Source organism: Eucyclogobius newberryi, unplaced genomic scaffold (assembly GCF_026437365.1).
Source record: "Eucyclogobius newberryi isolate DKJ021-1_F unplaced genomic scaffold, fEucNew1.0.hap1 SCAF_17, whole genome shotgun sequence".
NCBI lineage: Eukaryota > Metazoa > Chordata > Actinopteri > Gobiiformes > Gobiidae > Eucyclogobius > Eucyclogobius newberryi.
Genome location: NW_027315801.1, coordinates 18458525 through 18476463, shown reverse-complemented (window position 1 = coordinate 18476463; position 17939 = coordinate 18458525). Strand labels below are relative to the sequence as shown.

The window sequence follows — 17939 nt, the reverse complement described above, 5'->3', positions numbered from 1 at the left end:
AGCCTTTGGGGCGCGTATTTTGTTAGATATATGTATTATTATATCAATACAAAAATAAAATAAAAATGTTAATTTTGTATTTTTTTTTCATCTTTATATGGGAAATTCATGGGTAAACTAATAAATACACATTTTCACATTCATTGTTTTTAGCAGTTATAATGGGTATTCGTGGCCTACAAAACATCATAATGTATGTTTTATGATCATAGAGGAGCTAAAATTGTAATAAAGCAGTTTGGCACAGTTTTGGATCACTTGTTCCGAATATACTTTTTGATACAAAAAGGTCAACAGCACCAAAATGCCTGTTCCTAGAGATCTGAAACTTTACACAGTTGTTGTCAACAAGATAATCATGTACAGTGAACAGCATATGCACACAATGAAGTATGTCATGCTCAGGACCATTACAAATTGACAATATTCAGGCGAGACTAAAAAAGGATGTTTTGTTTATGTTTGGGCCTCTGTAGTGTAAGTTCTGACAGTGTTCATGTGCACATCTGCAGAAACTAGAAGGCCTAAGCTTTCTAATGATGCATCACACTTGCATGTGGGCTGTAAGATCCTCTTTTAATAAGCAATGCCATTTGGGTATGTCCAACCATTGTGCACAGGGCAAAAATAGGTGGGTGGTAACAGGTTAAATGTAAGAGCCAATCAAAATTATGTTTGCATTATATGGCAATTACATATGGTATAACCCTAATGTGCCAATGCACCCGTTTTATGTAAAATTGTATCTCAGTTTGTATGTTTGTGTTTTCATGTATTGATTAATTTTATTGATTGTTTTATTTGTGTTTTAGTATCCTATGTTTCTTGTTTATTTTGTGTAGTGTTGTGTTTTAACAGGGCCATGAAAAATAACTTCATATTGGGTTTCCCCTATATAAATAACTCAAATGAATGAATAACAAGAATTAATTGTCATTAATGTTTGAATATTGGCTGATTGTTTTTCTAATTTTTATCTCCCTCTTGCTTGAGTTGCAAATATATTTTAATAGCAGTGGATGGGGAGAAGAAGACAACCCTACAAGGTTACAACTACTGCTAGCTAATGACAATATGATTAATGTTGAAAAGTAAAGTAAAAAATGAATATGAAATTATCAAATGTCATCAGAAAAAAAAATCCAACTTACCAGCAGTGTTAGTCTCAGCCAAAGCTAACTTGTCAATCAATGTCTTTGCTCCAGCTCTGACATACCGTTTATCCTTTTTGCAGGTCATACAAATCTTCAGTAGCACATTAGGCATCTAGTAAAGGCGGTATGGACGATTTTTCGGCGATTTGAGAACGCAAGCGGAAGTGCGCATGCGCACTCCCCCGTGCGGACCAATACAACACACACGTGCGTTTGTTTATTAGCACAACGGAGCGCATCGCATCGCTCGTCTCGGGTAGATTTCTGTCCACTTCTGCGTCAGCTCGAACTGTCTTTCTCCGTCTTCATTTTACCCCGTACACCGAGGGAACTATATTATGATAGATCCATGCGCTTAGGCACGCGGAAACGTGGGCACGAACCGCACACGGCTGCAGGTGAGCGGTAGGTGCGTTTTATGATTGATACGTGGCAGGACAAATGATTTATCCACGAAATCTTCATCTTTGCTCAAGCGAGTCGACAACTGTTGGTGATGTTTACTTACGGACTTTGCAATGTCGCACTCATCTCTGTCTATTTCTAACCATCGTTTGGCGTTTTCAACAAGTGTCCTCCGCCGTACTCCAGTCAGTGGTTGTACATCTTCGCTTTTAACACTATTTCGATATATTATGCAGTCATAATCAGGAGAAATGTGGCGTTTTCTTTTGCGGTCGGCTGAACCGCGCTGTACGGGCGCCGCCATGTTTGTTATGGTCACGCCTTCGCGATGGTGAGAACTACTCGCTGATTGGTCGCCGTGCCGTGGGAAATGCGGTACAGATTTCTGTTTTAAAACTCTTATACCACGAAAACGTGGAGGAGTTAAAAGGAGAACTTTTAGATATTGGATGATACAACGATGGAGAATTCATTTCAATAGTTAGATTGTACACCCTCGTCAGCGGGAACGAACTTACATGCTAGAGAAACCTGCTTATGGCCTATAGTTTTAGATTAGTATCAACACTAGTATTACTATTACATTTATAAATGCAATAGATGTATGGGGGAGTTTGAGTGAAATTACCAATTCACTTTTTTGTATAATTCAATGTTAAAAACCAGAGCAATACAAAAATGAACTTAACAGTTTGTTTAGAGGACTTTGCTGTGTTTGCCCAGGCATGTGTACATATGTGTAGGGCCTGAATGCGAGACAAACTATATTGAAGTTACAATACAGTTTGACTTGGCTGCACAGCAACGTCCACTTACTTCTTAAAAAGGCGCAATGGACGATTTTTCGGCGATTTGAGAACTCAGGCGGAAGTGTGTATGCGCACTCCCGTGCGGACTGATACAACACACACGTGCGTTTGTATATTAGCACGGCGGATCGCATCGCATCTCTCGTCTCCCGTAGATTTCTGTCTTCTTCTGAGTCAGCTCGAACTGTCTATTTCCGTCCTAATTTTGTCCCGTACACTGAGGGAACTATATTATGATAGATCAATGCGCTTAGACACGCAGAACCGTGCTGCTCTCAGGGGACGAGCCACACGCGGCTGCAGGTGAGCGGTAGGTGCGTTTTATGATTGATACGTGGCAGGACTAATTGGCAGTCCACGCGACGAGGAAATAAGACTCAGATTTAGGCCAAAAAAACGTCCATTCAACCTTTAAATGTTTGTTCGATTTCAGTTTTCTTATGCTGCAAAGAGCTGCAGAGTGTGTAAACTGAAGCTTGCCTGGAGATGAGGTTGACCGCTCCACTAGCCGTGCGTGGGGGGAAGAACTCCAGGGAGAACCATTGGTCTCCAGACTCCATTCTCTTGCGCATCTTGTCCCGTAGTCTGTCCGAGCGGTCAGCGTCCAGCACCGGAGTGGAGCTGCGGGAGCTCTCCTTGGAACTGTCCCCACCACTGTTACTGGCCGCACTGGAGTCGCTCCTGCTGCCCCAGCTGCCATCGCCTCGCTGGACCTGGTTCACCATCCTGCACAATCACACTAAGCACACACACACACGTCAGAGCACATGGAAGAGTCCGTCTACCTCAAAGTCTCAATACAATTTGCAAAACAGCTCAAGCTCAGTCAGATTTGATGGAGAGCGTTTGTGAACAGATCTTGCCACAGTGCAATTGGATTTAGGTCTGGACTTTGACTGGGCCATTCTAACACATGAATATTGCACAGGTGTGCCTTGGGCTGGCCACACTAAAATGACACTCGGAAATGCTCTAATAAAATGTTTGCTTTATGGGGATCAGAAAACCAGTCAGTATCTGGTGTGACCACCATTTGGCTCCTGCAGTGCAGTTGACCCGGTTGCTGATCGTGGCCTGTGGAATGCTGGTCCAATCCTCTTCAAAGGCTGTGTGAATCTGCGTCTTTGAATTGAGTTCTTCACATCAATCAATCTAGGAAGACGCTCGCCGAAAGCCGTTGGGAAGTTAACAAAATACGTGACGCTGATTGGTCAAAGCAAAAGCAGAAGAAGCAGAAACATTGTGTTAAAGCCAGTGTTCTGGAACCCGCTGCCGTACACCCCGATCCATCAAATTCACCGGGGAGCTGCTGGGGTGCATAGGGTGGAGGTCTCTCGGGGTGTGTCCTGTGCGGGTGCAGTCAAGAAAGTTTCAGGTGGCGAGTTTGGAGTAAGTGCGGAGAGAGGAGCCAGCGCTGATCCCAGCCAGGGCGAAATGAGAAAGGCCAGCATGGCTCCCAAGAGGTGTGAGGGTTTCGGGAGTGGAGGTCCCGGGTGTGCGGGTTCCAGAATTGGTGAGAATACCCTGGTTGTGGATGGAGAGGATTTTGTGCTCTTTGTGGTGGATGTTGTAGGCTGTGCTGCTCGGACTCGGGGCAGGGCTGAGAGGATCAGGATCATTGCTGGAGCTGCGGGAAGATTCCTTGGAGCGGGGGAGCTTGGTTGGGCAGATATAGAGGGCAGGCTAGGGGCGCTGGGTGGGAGTCGGAGTGGTGGGGGTCTGCTTGTGGGGCGTCGGAGTGGTCGGAGTGGCGGGATGGGGGTGGGGTGGTCTCCTGTCCTCGCCCAGTCTCGTAGACGCACGGCTACCAAGCAGCGACATCAGTGGAAATATTATAGCCTAAAGAATAAAGCTGTACGGTGGAAGCACCGAACGTCAAAGAAGGCGAGGAAGATGAAGAAGAGTCTCCCTGGAATAAATCCGGTTGTTGTTGTCGTTTTATGGCGGTTGGCATCCGAGTGTTGCATTACCGCCAGACTTTATTCCTCAGACTTTTCGTAGTCCTCAGACTTGGTCTCTGAAACAACAACAACTATTCTAGTCACAAAGACATATCATGACCTCATGGGCTTTGTAACACCAAAGCAATGGAAGGAGTACTTTTACGGACTACGACAGAGTCTGAGGACTACGAAAAGTCTGAGGAATAAAGTCTGGCGGTAATGCAACAATTGGATGCCAACCGCCATAAAACAACAACAACAACAACAACAACCATTGAATGTGAGCATCTGCCCACTCAGGTCGACTACGGCGACGAACCTAAATGAGGACGACAAGCTGCAAATGAGCTTCCGGAGACAGTTCCTGACAGTTTGTGCAGAAATTCTTTGGTTATGCAGCAGCGGTCCAGGTGGCTGGTCTCAGGGGATCTTGGTGATGAACATGCTGGAAGTGGAGGCCCTGGCCTGGTGTGATAATATGTGGTCTGCGGTGGTGAGGCCGGTTGGATACTCAAGCTCTGGCGGACAATCCTGCAGTCAGCAAGCCATTTACCCACTCCTTCAGAACGTGTGACATCTGTGACATTATGCTGTGAGATCAAACTGAACCAGTCCTGTACAGAAGAGAAATTCTTTGTTTTCAGAATTTTTGTTGGCTCAGCCCACATTGAGCACGCAGCTTTTGTCCTCCAGATGGCAGTAGCAAGAGTGTGATATCACTCCAGACCCAAGAATAGACCTTAGGATGGAGCGTCGCCAGATCCCATGAAAGTGTTTGTTGTTGGTCAGCTCAACTGCATAAATACAGTAGGCAAAACCATGTAAAATAAATAAAGAAAAAGCCTTGAACAATGATAAACTGCTGAGCCATTACTGGAAAATACATTTATCAATCTATATAATGCCCGAATACATTTTAATTAAGTTTAGTGAGTAGCCTCTTTACATCTCCACTGGTTTAACATTAGGCTAACTAAATATTTTATGTCAATTTCCAAAGCTCTATACATTTTCAGTCCAACCTGCTACAACCTACTTCTTGTTGCATTAGTGACAATCCTTGGGTTTCAGCCTGTTTCATGCAACATCTTCAGGACTTTTCTCAATTCAAAAGGAATAATAGCTTACATTATTTCAACTTTTTAATCAATATCGCAACAGCCCTAACTTGTCACCATTCTAAAGCTCTTCGATAGTCAGGCTAAATGCACGCGGGACTGCTCCTGCTCCGAGGGGCTGCTGCTGCTCCTGCTCCGCGGGGCTGCTGCTCCTGCTCCGCGGAGTAGCTCTCCTGCTCCTGCTCCTCCGCATACATATGCTGGAGCTGGAGCCTGACGTAAGCCTTATTTGTGTTTGCCTGAGCGCACACGTGCTGGTCATTACAGGCTATTTAAAGTCTGCCCTGTCCTGGTGGGCAGTGGTCAGGTTGCACGCAGTTAGCTTTACGCATCTGCCCCATGCCCCTGCCCCATGCTAGCTGCACAGTTACCCCTCCACAGCACACGTCCGGACCAAAGCTAGCCTCCCTGTTCTACTAGAGCGTGTGCTTCGTAGCGCTTACCTCGCTGGTCCCGCCGCTTCCCTTTGTGCAGTGCCGTGTGCAGGTCACGCTACTTCCAATGGGGCAGGACCATGGATGTATTATAATATCTGGATAGGGTACGCCCCCTCTGCCTCTGGCTCCAAATTGAGTAGTGGCCACTTCGCAGAATGCAGCCTTTTGGTCGGACCATTTCAGGAGTTCGGCCTCTAAAATTACCAAACATGCTAAATTGTTTTTAGTCTAAAAATAAAATAGAAGGAAATTCACTCTTTAACTGTTTCTAAAATACTTAAAAAATACATTTTTAACCTTCCGGTGAACGGTGTACACGCACCGAGCGCGCACGTCACCCTCATGAACGAGCCTCAGAAGAACATGTGACGGAAACTGAACACAAGCAGAAGAAAGTGACGAGACGAGACCACGATGCACGTAAGTTGTGTTTGTATGTCATTCCTCACGTTTCACACATCGTTCCATATGAAGTGTAAAACAACAATTACACAGTTAACACAAGTTAACACGAGTTAACACGAGCTAACACGAGCTAACGTAAGCTAAAGTTTAGCTACACAAAGATACAACAACACGTCGTGATGGCTCGTGCTTCTGCAAATAAATAACTAATTATTTCTCCTACTAAATGTTCTAAGAGACAAAAGGTTAAGCACAGATCAAGGAAAACTAGAGAAAGAAGGGAAATAAAGTGATGTTTGTATTATGTGCAATCAAAAACTACAAATAATTCAAATATAACCTGCTGAAATGGGTCATATCTTACACATATAAATGTAAACGTATGTAAAAGTGACAGTCCTGTATTTACAGGGGCTGAGACGACATTTAAGGTTTTATTACCCATTTAATAATGACGTGTGCTGTGTTTAAACAAAGCACACGCTTGTTTTCTATAGGAATGTTATGGATTTACTTCCATGGAATATGTAGAGATTTAGCAAACATGTCAGTTATGTTCTAACTTCTAAGGTTTAAACTTATGCATAAGTAAATTACTTTTGGTTCTAGCTTTAAAAATTAATGTGAAAAGAGGAACTTTTGTGTTACAGAGCAAAATGTAAATCTGTCAATAACATATTCCATTTAACTCCGTTAAATATGCATAATATATCAATGTTCTAATGAGTATCTTTCTCATCTTCAGTGCTGACCAGTGAGTTTAGTCTGTCTGTGCTGACCAGAGCTCTACAGGTCACTGCAGGTCACTACAGTCACTACATGACCAAAAAAAACTAAATGATAATTGTTCTTCAAAAGAGACACTCCTGTGTCACATGTGTCTGTGAAGCAGCTTCAGGACAAACATGTGAAGTGTATGTTATATGACTTGTATAAATCTAATACATATGAAGTGTATGTTCTATGACTTGTATAATCTAAAACATATGAAGTGTATGTTATGTGACTTGTATAATCTAAAGATGTGACATGTTCTGTTTGTCTCTCAGACATACGATGGAGCTGAACGGAGCAGTTACTGAAGTACAGAAGACTGCGTAGCCATGGAAACATAGTCTTGTTAAATACTGAGATATTCAGTATTTAACACAATAATGTCACATTCATGTGCATATAACTGATGTAAAAAGAGTGTTTATTTTACCATTATTATTAGTATTATTTTGTCTTACGCTGTTTTTATTTTATCTTTATCTTTATTTTCCCTCCATTCCTTATTAAGGTATGAGAGGTTCTGTCTATAGGAGTTTGTGTTTATAAGAGTTCTTCTATTAAGATCGATCTATTAAGAGTGTTTTTTAAACTTCCTATAAGTTTTTTGTCCTTTTCCTCTGTATCTACTGTGTTGCAACAACGAAATTTCCTCATGTGTGGACAATAAAGGAATATCTTATTTTATTCAGTTTGTTCTATTTGACTTATACAGGTTGTTTTATCATTGTTAATATTTTTATGTTGCACTGAATCACCAAAGCAAGTTCCACTGTTTGTCAATTCTGTTCTTTGACAATGGCAATACATTTTCTGATTCTATTAATGATAATAATAATGAACAGTACAGACTCAAACTCCTTAATAAGGGACTCCCACATTGTAGCTTTAAAACTCATTGTAGCTTTAAAACTCAACTAAAACTGGCTAAAATCAATTTATCATTTGTAGTTATAATCAGATTTGCATTTATTGAACAAGTTCATTCATGTTCATTATTCTTATTAAATACATTAATAAATACAAAACACATTTGTTTATTAAAGATTGACATGATACAAAAACGACACAAAAGGAAACTGAATATAATTAAATACTGCTTAACTCAATTATGTAACAGAATCGATGATTATATTTTATATTTCTTCTCATCTGATTAAAAAAAATGCATTTTGGCCAAATTATATTATGTACATCAATAACTGAAAAGTTAATAACCAAATAAATACCCAAACCAAAAACTACAGAAAATGATGAGGACGTTATTAAACCTCTAAATGTAATTTATTGTCATTAAACCAGACTTTTTATCTTAACGCTTCTTTATAATTCTCTTAAATATCAGAGCTTTACAACATGATACATGTATATTTATAGATGGATATATAAGTCCGTGTTGACTCTGTCGCGCTGCTGTGACGTGCGCGCTCCCGACGCCAAAGCCTCACGGCGATGACGTCACAAAAGTGGGAGGAGATATACCACTGTTCAGGAAGTAATGCGGAACTAAAAAAACTTTTTTGGAACCATGCGCCAATGAGCAACTCCATAGGTTTCAATGGCGGCCATCTTGGCTTCCGGGGGCTTGGGCAGGACCAAGACCCCGGAAGCCAAGATGGCCGGTTATTTATTTACTTAATATGATTTGGCCAATATCCTTTTTTTTAATCAAATGAGAAGAAATATAAAATATAATCATCAATTCTGTTACATAATTGAGTTAAGCAGTATTTAATTATATTCACTTTTTCCTTTTGTGTCGTTTTTGTGTCATGTCAATCTTTAATAAATACAAAACACATTTGTTTATTAATGTATTTAATAAGAATAATGAACATGAATGAACTTGTTCAATAAATGCAAATCTGATTATAACTACAAATGATAAATTGATTTTAGCCACAGTTTTAGTTGAGTTTTAAAGCTACAGTGTGGGAGTCCCTTATTAAGGAGTATTGGAGTCTGTACTGTTCAATATTATTATCATCATTAATAGAATCAGAAAAGGTTTATTGCCATTGTCAAAGAACAGAATTCACAAACAGTGGAACTTGCTTTGGTGATTCAGTGCAACATCAAAATAGTAACAATGATAAAACAACCTGTATAAGTCAAATAGAACAAACTGAATAAGATAAGATATTCCTTTATTGTCCACACATGGGGAAATTTCGTTGTTGCAACACAGTGGATACAGAGGAAAAGGACAGAAAACTTATAGGAAGTTTAAAAAACACTCTTAATAGATCGATTTTAATAGAAGAACTCTTATAAACAAAAACTCCTATAGACAGAACCTCTCATTTCTTAATAAGGAATGGAGGGGGAGAATAGAGATAAAAATAAAATAAAAACAGCTAGCATAAGACAAGATAATACTAATAATAATGGTAAAATAAACACTCTTTTTACATCAGTTATATGCACATGAATGTGACATTATTGCGTTAAATACTGAATATCTCAGTATTTAACAAGACTTTGTTTCCATGGCTACGCAGTCTTCTGATGAAAAGGACTTCAGTAAACTCCTCCGTTTAGCTCCATCGTTTGACTGAGGGACAAACAGAACATGTCACAGCTTTAGATTATACATAGAACATACACTTCACATGTTTGTCCTGAAGCTGTTTTACAGACACATGTGACACAGCAGTCTCTCTTTTGAAGAACAATTATCATTTAGTTTTTTTGGTCATAACAAAACAGACATTTTATAAATTCAAAGTACTGATTCTACACTGTTTACTTTTAGTCGAGGCACAAGTTAATATTAAAATACCTTTTGCTTTGGAGTCGTCAGGAGTTTACGTGAGATGACTCTGTGTCTGCAGTGATCAGGTCTGTAGTGACCTGTAGAGCTCTGGACAGCACAGACAGACCAAACTCACTGGTCAGCACTGAAGATGAGAAAAATACTCATTAGAACATTGATATATTATGCACATTTAACAGAGAAAAGCTGGAATATGTTATTGACAGATTTACATTTCGCTCTGTAACACAAAAGTTCCTCTTTTCACATTCATTTTTAAAGCTAGAACCAAAAGTCATTTATTTTTGCATAAGTTTAAACCTTAGAAGTTAGAACATAACTGACATGTTTGCTAAATCTCTACATATTCCATGGAAGTAAATCCATGACATTCCTATAGAAAACAAGCGTGTGCTTTGCTGTTTAAACACTTCATTATGAAATATCTAATAAAACCTCAAATGTCGTCTTATCAGCCCTGTGAGAACACGACTGACACTTTTAAATACGTTTACATTTATTTATGTAAGATATGACCCATTTCAGCAGGTTGTATTTGAATTATTTGTAGTTTGATTGCACATCATACAAACATCACTTTATTTCCCCTTCTTTCTCGAGTTTCCCTTCATCTGTGCTTAACCTTTTGTCTCTTAGAACATTTAGTAGGAGAAATAATGAGTTATTTATTTGCAGAAGTCATGAGCCATCACGACGTGTCGTTCCAATGCATCTTTGTGTAGCTAAACGTTAGCTTGTGTTAACTTGTGTTAACTGTGTAATCGTTGTTTTACACTTCACATGGAACGATGTGTGAAACGTGAGGATTGACATACAAACACAACTTACGTGTATCGTTGGTCTCGTCTGGTCACATTCTTCTGCTTGTGTTTAGTTTCCGTCACATGTTCTCCGGAGGCTCGTTCACGAGGGTTACGTGCGCGCTCGGTGCGCGTACACCGTTCTCCGCGAGGTTAAAAATGTATTTTTAAAGTATTTTAGAAACAGTCAAAGAGGGAAATTCCTTCTATTTTATTTTTAGACTACAAACAATTTAGCATGTTTGGTAATTTTAGAGGCCGAACTCTTGAAATGGTCCGACCAAAAGGCTGCATTCTACGGAGTGGCCACTACTCAATTTGGAGCCAGAGGCAGAGGGGGCGTACCCTATCCAGATAATATAATACATCCATGGGCAGGACAGGGGGCAGGACAGGGGGCAGGACAGGACAGGACAGGACAGGACAGGACAGGACAGGGGGCAGGGAACGCGGAGAGACCCACACAGATACTGTGGTATATTGCACTAGAGAATTGTATGTGCTATATTCTGCTCCTCTTAATGTGAATGTGTTATTGTGTGCAATAGAGTGTCATTATTAGTGCTCCCCAATAGAGGGCGCACTTGCCTTTGGTTGGATGTTGTTACCAGTTCTCGAGCAAGTGATGCTCCGCATGTACCTGTGATAAAGTTGTGATTAAAATACACGACGGAAATTGAGATGTTGTTCTACTTTATTTCGGCCAAGATACAACAACTTTTTGGCGACGAGGATAAAGAACTTTGAACGGGTAAAGATTTTGTTTTTTGGTGAAAAAAAGAAGGTGGAGAGCAGGGCCGGCCCAGCCTATAAGCGAACTAAGCAGCCGCGTAGGGCCCCGAGGCGTTAATAGGGCCCCTAATCTGGCAACCCGTCTTATGCGAAGTGCAAGCGCAGCGTGCGCCACTAGTGTAGTAGCGCTGCTGGCGCGGCAGCGCACACAGCGGTAACATGACGCACAAACCGCATTTATTTCTAATGACAATCTGGCAACCGAGACACCAAACCTGCGCTGATTGGGCAACTTCATTGTGCGCGAGGAGCTCGAGAGCAAAACATAAACACAACAGAACGTGGTCCCTGCGTGGTCCTCATGTCCAGAGGAATATATCTCCTGGTGCCGAAAAACGAAAGAAGAAGCTTCTTGACGATGTAAAGAAACTGCAAACTCAACAACACTCTCCAGGTATTGAACTTCTCTTACAAAGAGACGTTAATGCTGCTGTTTGAAAGAACACGATTCTGTCACGTTAGTTCACTCAGGCTGGAGGCGACGAGAGCTCTGCCCCGCGCACAATAATATGTGTCTGAATGAAAGATATTAAACTTAACATTTACACCAGCCCGGTAGTGTTAGCTGCAGGTGAGGCCGGTGAGGGGCGTCTATGGCCCGGGTCACTAAGAGGCGGAGATCCGGTCCGGACGAGCGCCGTCTCTTCCAGACCGCGGTGAAGTTAGTTTCACGTTGGACGTTGGACATTCGCCTCCGCAACTAGAGCGGGAGCTTCCTCTGAGTGTGCCCCGCCTGCAGTAGCTCGACACAGGGAGCTGCGCGCTGAAGTGCCGCTTGGTACGCCAGTTAGGGACCGTCTCTAAAGTACCGTTTGTTACATTAAAAAATATAAACATATTTATAAAAAAAACAAAAAAAACAACAACATTGAGCATGAATCCAAGTTGCTAATTCTAGATGTCATAGTCCTTTTGGGCTAAAAAATTAACCCTTTGTAGATTTTTAAAGAATATTTTTAGTATAAAAACAAGGATTCTTTACAATAGCTCCTAAGTCAGCTGACCTAGAAAGTCAAACCCAAGTGATTATAGTAGTTGTGGTCTCCAGGTATCACGCACACCTTTTACTTTTTCAAAATAACCCTTTGTAGATTTTTAAGGAATATTTTTCGTCAAAAAACAAGGATTCTTTTCAATAGCTCCTAAGTTAGCAAACCTAGATCGTAAATGCTAAGTGATTATAGTAGTTGTGCTCTCCAGGTATCACACACACCTTTTACTTTTTCAAATTAACCCTTTGTAGATTTTTAAGGAATATTTTTCGTCAAAAAACAAGGATTCTTTTCAATAGCTCCTAAGTCAGCTGACCTAGAAAGTCAAACCCAAGTGATTATAGTAGTTGTGGTCTCCAGGTATCACGCACACCTTTTACTTTTTCAAATTGATCCTTTGTTGATTTTTAAGGAATATTTTTTGTCAAAAATCAAGGATTCTCTTCAATAGCTCCTAAGTCAGCTGACCTAGAAAGTCACACCCAAGTGATTATAGTAGTTGTGGTCTCCAGGTATCACGCACACCTTTTACTTTTTCAATTTAACCCTTTATAGATTTTTAAGGAATATTTTTCGTCAAAAAACAAGGATTCTTTTCAATAGCTCCTAAGTTAGCAAACCTAGATAGTAAAAGCTAAGTGATTATAGTAGTTGTGGTCTCCAGGTATCACGCACACCTTTTACTTTTTCAAAATTAACCCTTTGTAGATTTTTAAGGAATATTTTTTGTCAAAAGAAAAGGATTCTTTTCAATAGCTCCTAAGTCAGCTGACCTAGAAAGTCAAACCCAAGTTATTATAGTAGATTGAGTCTCCAGGTAACACCTTTTACTTTTTCAATTTAACCCTTTTTGAATTTTAAGGAATGTTTTCCGCCAAAAATCAAGGATTATTTTAGCAGTTAGCAAACACCGTAGAGTTGCTGAACTGACTGGTAAACGGTCAAGGAAACGGCCTGTGCTACTGGACCCTGGACCACAGAATGTCAGCAGAGCTTTGAGGCCTTAAAAGCCAAGCTCACCACGGCCCCGGTACTTTGCCTACGCTGACTTCTCCTTCCCATTCATTCTGGAGGTTGGTGCAAGTCATGCTGGATTGGGGGCAGTGCTCTCCCAGGACCAGGAAGGGAAGGTGCGACCTCTTGCGTACGCCAGTCGAGGCCTGCGCCCGACTGAGCGCAACATGTCCAACTACAGCTCCATGAAGCTAGAGTTGTTGGCCCTTAAGTGGGCCCTGACTGAGAAATTCAGGGAGTAACTGCTAGGACACAAATGCGTGATCTATATGGACAACAATCCCCTGAGTCATCCCTCCTCAGACACACTGGGAGCTGTTGAGCAGCGCTGGGCCGCCCAGTTGACCTCTTTTGATTTTGAATTAAAATATCGTTCAGGTAAGTGTAACCAAAATGCTGACACTTTGTCTCGCCAGCCTGGCACTTCCTTACAGGAAGTGGCACCGGGAACTTGGGGCACATGTCTGCCTAGGCAGTTAAAACAAGCCCTACAAGGAATGGTTACACAGGCAACACAGTCCCTTGTGACTTTTCTACCGCAAGTTGCCCCTGCTGACCTCAGCGAGCTTCAGCAGTCTGACCCCGCCATACAGGAGATCCTGACCTTTTGGCAACAAAATCGACAGCCCACTCGTGAAGAGCGACGAGCCCTCTCTTCGACTGCCCTCTTAGTGCTGGCCCAGTGGGACCGCCTGGTAGAGTTAGAGGGGCTGCTGTATCGGCAGGTGTTTCGTCCTGACGGTGGTGGGGCTGTGTATCAACTCCTTCTGCCTAAAGCCTTGGTCCAGAATGTCCTCACCCAGGTCCATCAGGAGCATGGACACCAAGGAATAGAGAGGACTCTGGCCTTGCTGTGTTCCCGGTGCTATTGGCCAGGTATGTCACGGGAGGTAGCCCAATGGTGCCAGGCTTGCGAGAGATGTCAGCATGCAAAGGACAACCAATCGGTTCCTCACGCCTTTATGGGCCACTTACTGGCTTCACAGCCAAACGAGATCCTTGCTATCGACTTTACCCTGTTAGAGCAGACCTCCACTGGTCTGGAAAACGTGCTGGTCATGACTGACGTTTTTAGCAAATACACACTTGTAGTTCCAACCCGCAACAAGCACGCTTCCACTGTGGCGCAAGTCCTGGTCACAGAGTGGTTTGCAAAGTTTGGTGTTCCGGCACGCATACACTCGGACCAGGGACGAAACTTTGAGAGCCCTCTCATCCAGCAGTTGTGTAAGCTGTATGAGATTACAAAGTCTCGGATATTGAACTATTGGCTATTGGCATGAGGCCATATTATCTGCCCCGGGAGTTCTCGCATGTGATTTTGATTGTAGTCTATGTGGCCCCGTCTGCCAATGCTGAATATGCTTGTGAAGCACTGCTCTCCTGCACTTGTAGGCTGCAATCACAGCATCCACAGGCTCTCTTCCTCATCTCTGGTGACTTTAACCACGCTTCTCCCTCTTCTGTTCTACCAACATACACCCAGTATGTCACCTGCCCCACCAGAAACAATAGAACATTGGACTTGTTTTTTGCCAACACCAAACAGGCTTATTCTTCTTCCCCCCTCCCTCCCCTGGGCAGCTCGGACCACAACCTTGTACATCTGAGGCCTGTGTATGAACCCATCATGCGCAGGCAGCCTGTGGTGTCCCGTGTGGTGAGGATGTGGTCTGCTGAGAGCGAGGAGGCTCTGAGGGACTGCTTCAGCACCACTGTCTGGACTGAGCTTTACGGCCATGGGGAGGACATCAACACCATCAGAGAGTGCATCACGGACTACATCAACTTCTTTTGAGAACATTGTTCCCTCCCTGACGGTGCAGTGTTTTCCAAACAACAAGCCATGGATTACCCGTGAACTGAAGGCTCTGCTGAAGGAGAAGAAGAGAGCCTTCAGGTCAGGGAACAAGGAGGAGCTGAGGACTGTGCAGAAAAAGCTGAGGAGGAAGAGCAGGCAGGCTGAGGCCGGCTACAAGAGGAGGATGGAGGAGCAGCTGCAGCAGAAGAACATTCAGGGAGTGTGGAGAAGCCTCCATCTTGGGCTTCAAAATCTCCCCTGCCCAGACAGAGGGGGATCTATAGTGGGTGAATGATTTAAATGCTCACTTCTTGAGATTTGATTGGTCACCCGCCCCTCCCCCTGCACAGCTGCATGCTCCCTCTTCCACAGCTGGACAATGCCCTGCATCCGTTCCTCTTCATTTCTCCGCCCCGGACCATCAGCTCCCCACTTCGCCTGGACTCACCCATCCCCCCAGCACACAGTCCCCCTGCCAACCACTGACTGTCACAGCAGCACAGGTGAGGAGTGAGCGGAAGAGGATTAAAGTGAGGAAGGCAGCAGGACCTGACGGCATCAGCCCCAGGCTCCTTAAGTCCTGCGCAGATGAACTGTGTGGAGTTATGGAGCATGTCTTCAACATGAGCCTGAAGCTGAGGGTGGTAACACAGGTCTGGAAGACCTCCTGTCTGGTACCTGTGCCCAAGACACCGCGCGCCAAAGACCTCAACAGCTTCAGGCCGGTGGCTCTCACGTCCCATCTGATGAAGACACTGGAGCGGCTGGTCCTGGACCACCTCCGCTCCACCGTGAGCTCAGTCATGGACCCGCTGCAGTTTGCATACCGGCCTTGCATTGGAGTGGAGGTCGCCATCATCTCCCTGCTGCACCGCTCTCTCTCACCTGGAAAAGCCTGGCAGCTCTGTGAGGTTCCTGTTCTTCGATCTTTCCAGCCCCTTCAACACCATCAGCTCCTGAGGGACAAGCTGGAGACTGCTGGTGTGGAGTATGACCTGGCAGAGTGGATCCTGGACTACCTCACGGACCAACCCCAGTTTGTGAGAGCACGGGACTGTGTGTCTGACACTCGGACCTGCAGTGTGGGGGCACCCCAGGGCACTGTCCTCGCACCCTTTCTTTTCACCCTTTACACTGCAGACTTCAGACACGACACTGCAGAAGTTCTCTGATGACTCTGCCATCATCGGACTCATCACGGACGACGATGATGCAGAGTACAGGGGACTGGCGCAGTACTTTGTGGACTGGTGTTAGCGGAACCACCTCCTCATCAACGCAGGGAAGACCAAGGAGATGGTGGTGGATTTCCGCAGACGCCACCCCACTGCCCCCTTACCAGTGAACATCCAGGGAAGGGACATTGAGAGAGTGGACTCATACAAGTACCTGGGTGTTCATCTGAACCACAAACTGGACTGGACTCATAACACAGACGCACTGTACAGGAAGAGCCAGAGTCGGCTCTACCTCCTGAGGAGACTCAGGTCTTTTGGAGTGACAGGGCCACTCCTGAAGACCTTCTATGACTCTGTGGTGGCATCAGCCCTCCTGAACGGTGTGGCCTGCTGGAGCAGCAGCATCGCAGAGAGAGAGAGGAGGAGGCTGGACAAAGTCATCAAGAAGTCCAGCTCCGTCCTGGGCTGCGCTCTGGACTCGGTGCAGGAGGTGGGGGACAGAAGGGTCCTGGCTGGATTCACATCTATGCTTGACCATGAGTGCCACCCCCTGCAGTCCGCTCTGGAGAGCAGCTTCAGTGAGAGACTGATCCACCCTCGCTGTGTGAAGGAGAGGTTTCGCAGGTCTTTCCTTCCTGCTGCTATCAGACTTTATAACAAACACTGTTAGTCCTGAACACTCGCAATACTGACTTAACAATGTGCAATTCCGTCATATGTGCAATATGTGCCGTCGTGACACATATTCATGTGCAATTACTGTCGTGATCACATGCAATGGTATTTATGTATTTATGTATTTATTTTTATCTTTATTATTTTTCCCCTCCATCCCTTGTTGGGTAATGTGAGTTTTTGTTTATAAGAGATCTTCTACTGAAAGTGTTTTTCAGACTTCCTATAAGTGATCTGTTCTTTTCTTCTGTATCTACCTCTGTATCTACCTGCATTGCATCAATGAAATTTCCCCATGTGGCACAATAAAGGAATATCTTATCTTGTCTTATTTTACTCCGTACCACCCAGCAGGAAATGGGCAGTGTGAGCGGTTCAATCGAACACTTCACAATATGTTGCGTGCTCTTCCTGCATCCCGTAAGAGGGACTGGAGTGGTTGCTTACCCCAGGTGCTCTACGCATATAACACCACTCTCCACCAGTCCACTGGTGAGTCTCCATTCTTCCTGATGTTTGGGCAAGAACCACGTCTGCCTATTGATTGCTTGTTGGGTAGGGTGCAATACCCCGGGGGGGGGGGGACCACCCGGCTCAACGGCAGCCAAACAAAGAGGGGAGTCCACACAGCACTCACAATAATTAATAGTATATTTTTATTATAAATAATCAGGCCCTGCAAAAGAAACTAATGTATCTGTGTAGATGGCAACTAAATAAGTGTAGTGTGATATGTATCGTTGCAATGAAAATGTGCAAAAATAAACAGACTTAAACTGTGCTGCCACACAGTACAGCAACCAGTCTTGGGGCGTGGCGAGAGAGAGAGAGACTGCTCCCACCAGCCTCCCTTATATCCAGGCTGGCTC

General features: G+C 43.7%; 1 protein-coding gene across 2 annotated transcripts in view; it reads right to left on the bottom strand.

Moving 5' to 3' along the window:
- mthfr (methylenetetrahydrofolate reductase (NAD(P)H)) overlaps positions 1–5958 on the bottom strand; it is a 33790-nt gene extending 27832 nt beyond the window's left edge. Inside the window, exons 1-2 of one of the 2 annotated variants that reach the window (XM_072449324.1) lie at positions 5873–5958; positions 2849–3107 (exon numbers count right to left, since the gene is read on the bottom strand). In XM_072449324.1, the coding sequence (XP_072305425.1) occupies positions 2849–3093 (245 nt within the window). In that variant the 5' untranslated portion in view covers positions 3094–3107; positions 5873–5958. Of the gene's footprint in view, positions 1–2848; positions 3108–5439; positions 5463–5872 lie in introns of those variants that run through there. The other variant, XM_072449325.1, reaches the window with a different exon arrangement.
- Between the last annotated feature and the right edge of the window lie 11981 nt (positions 5959–17939).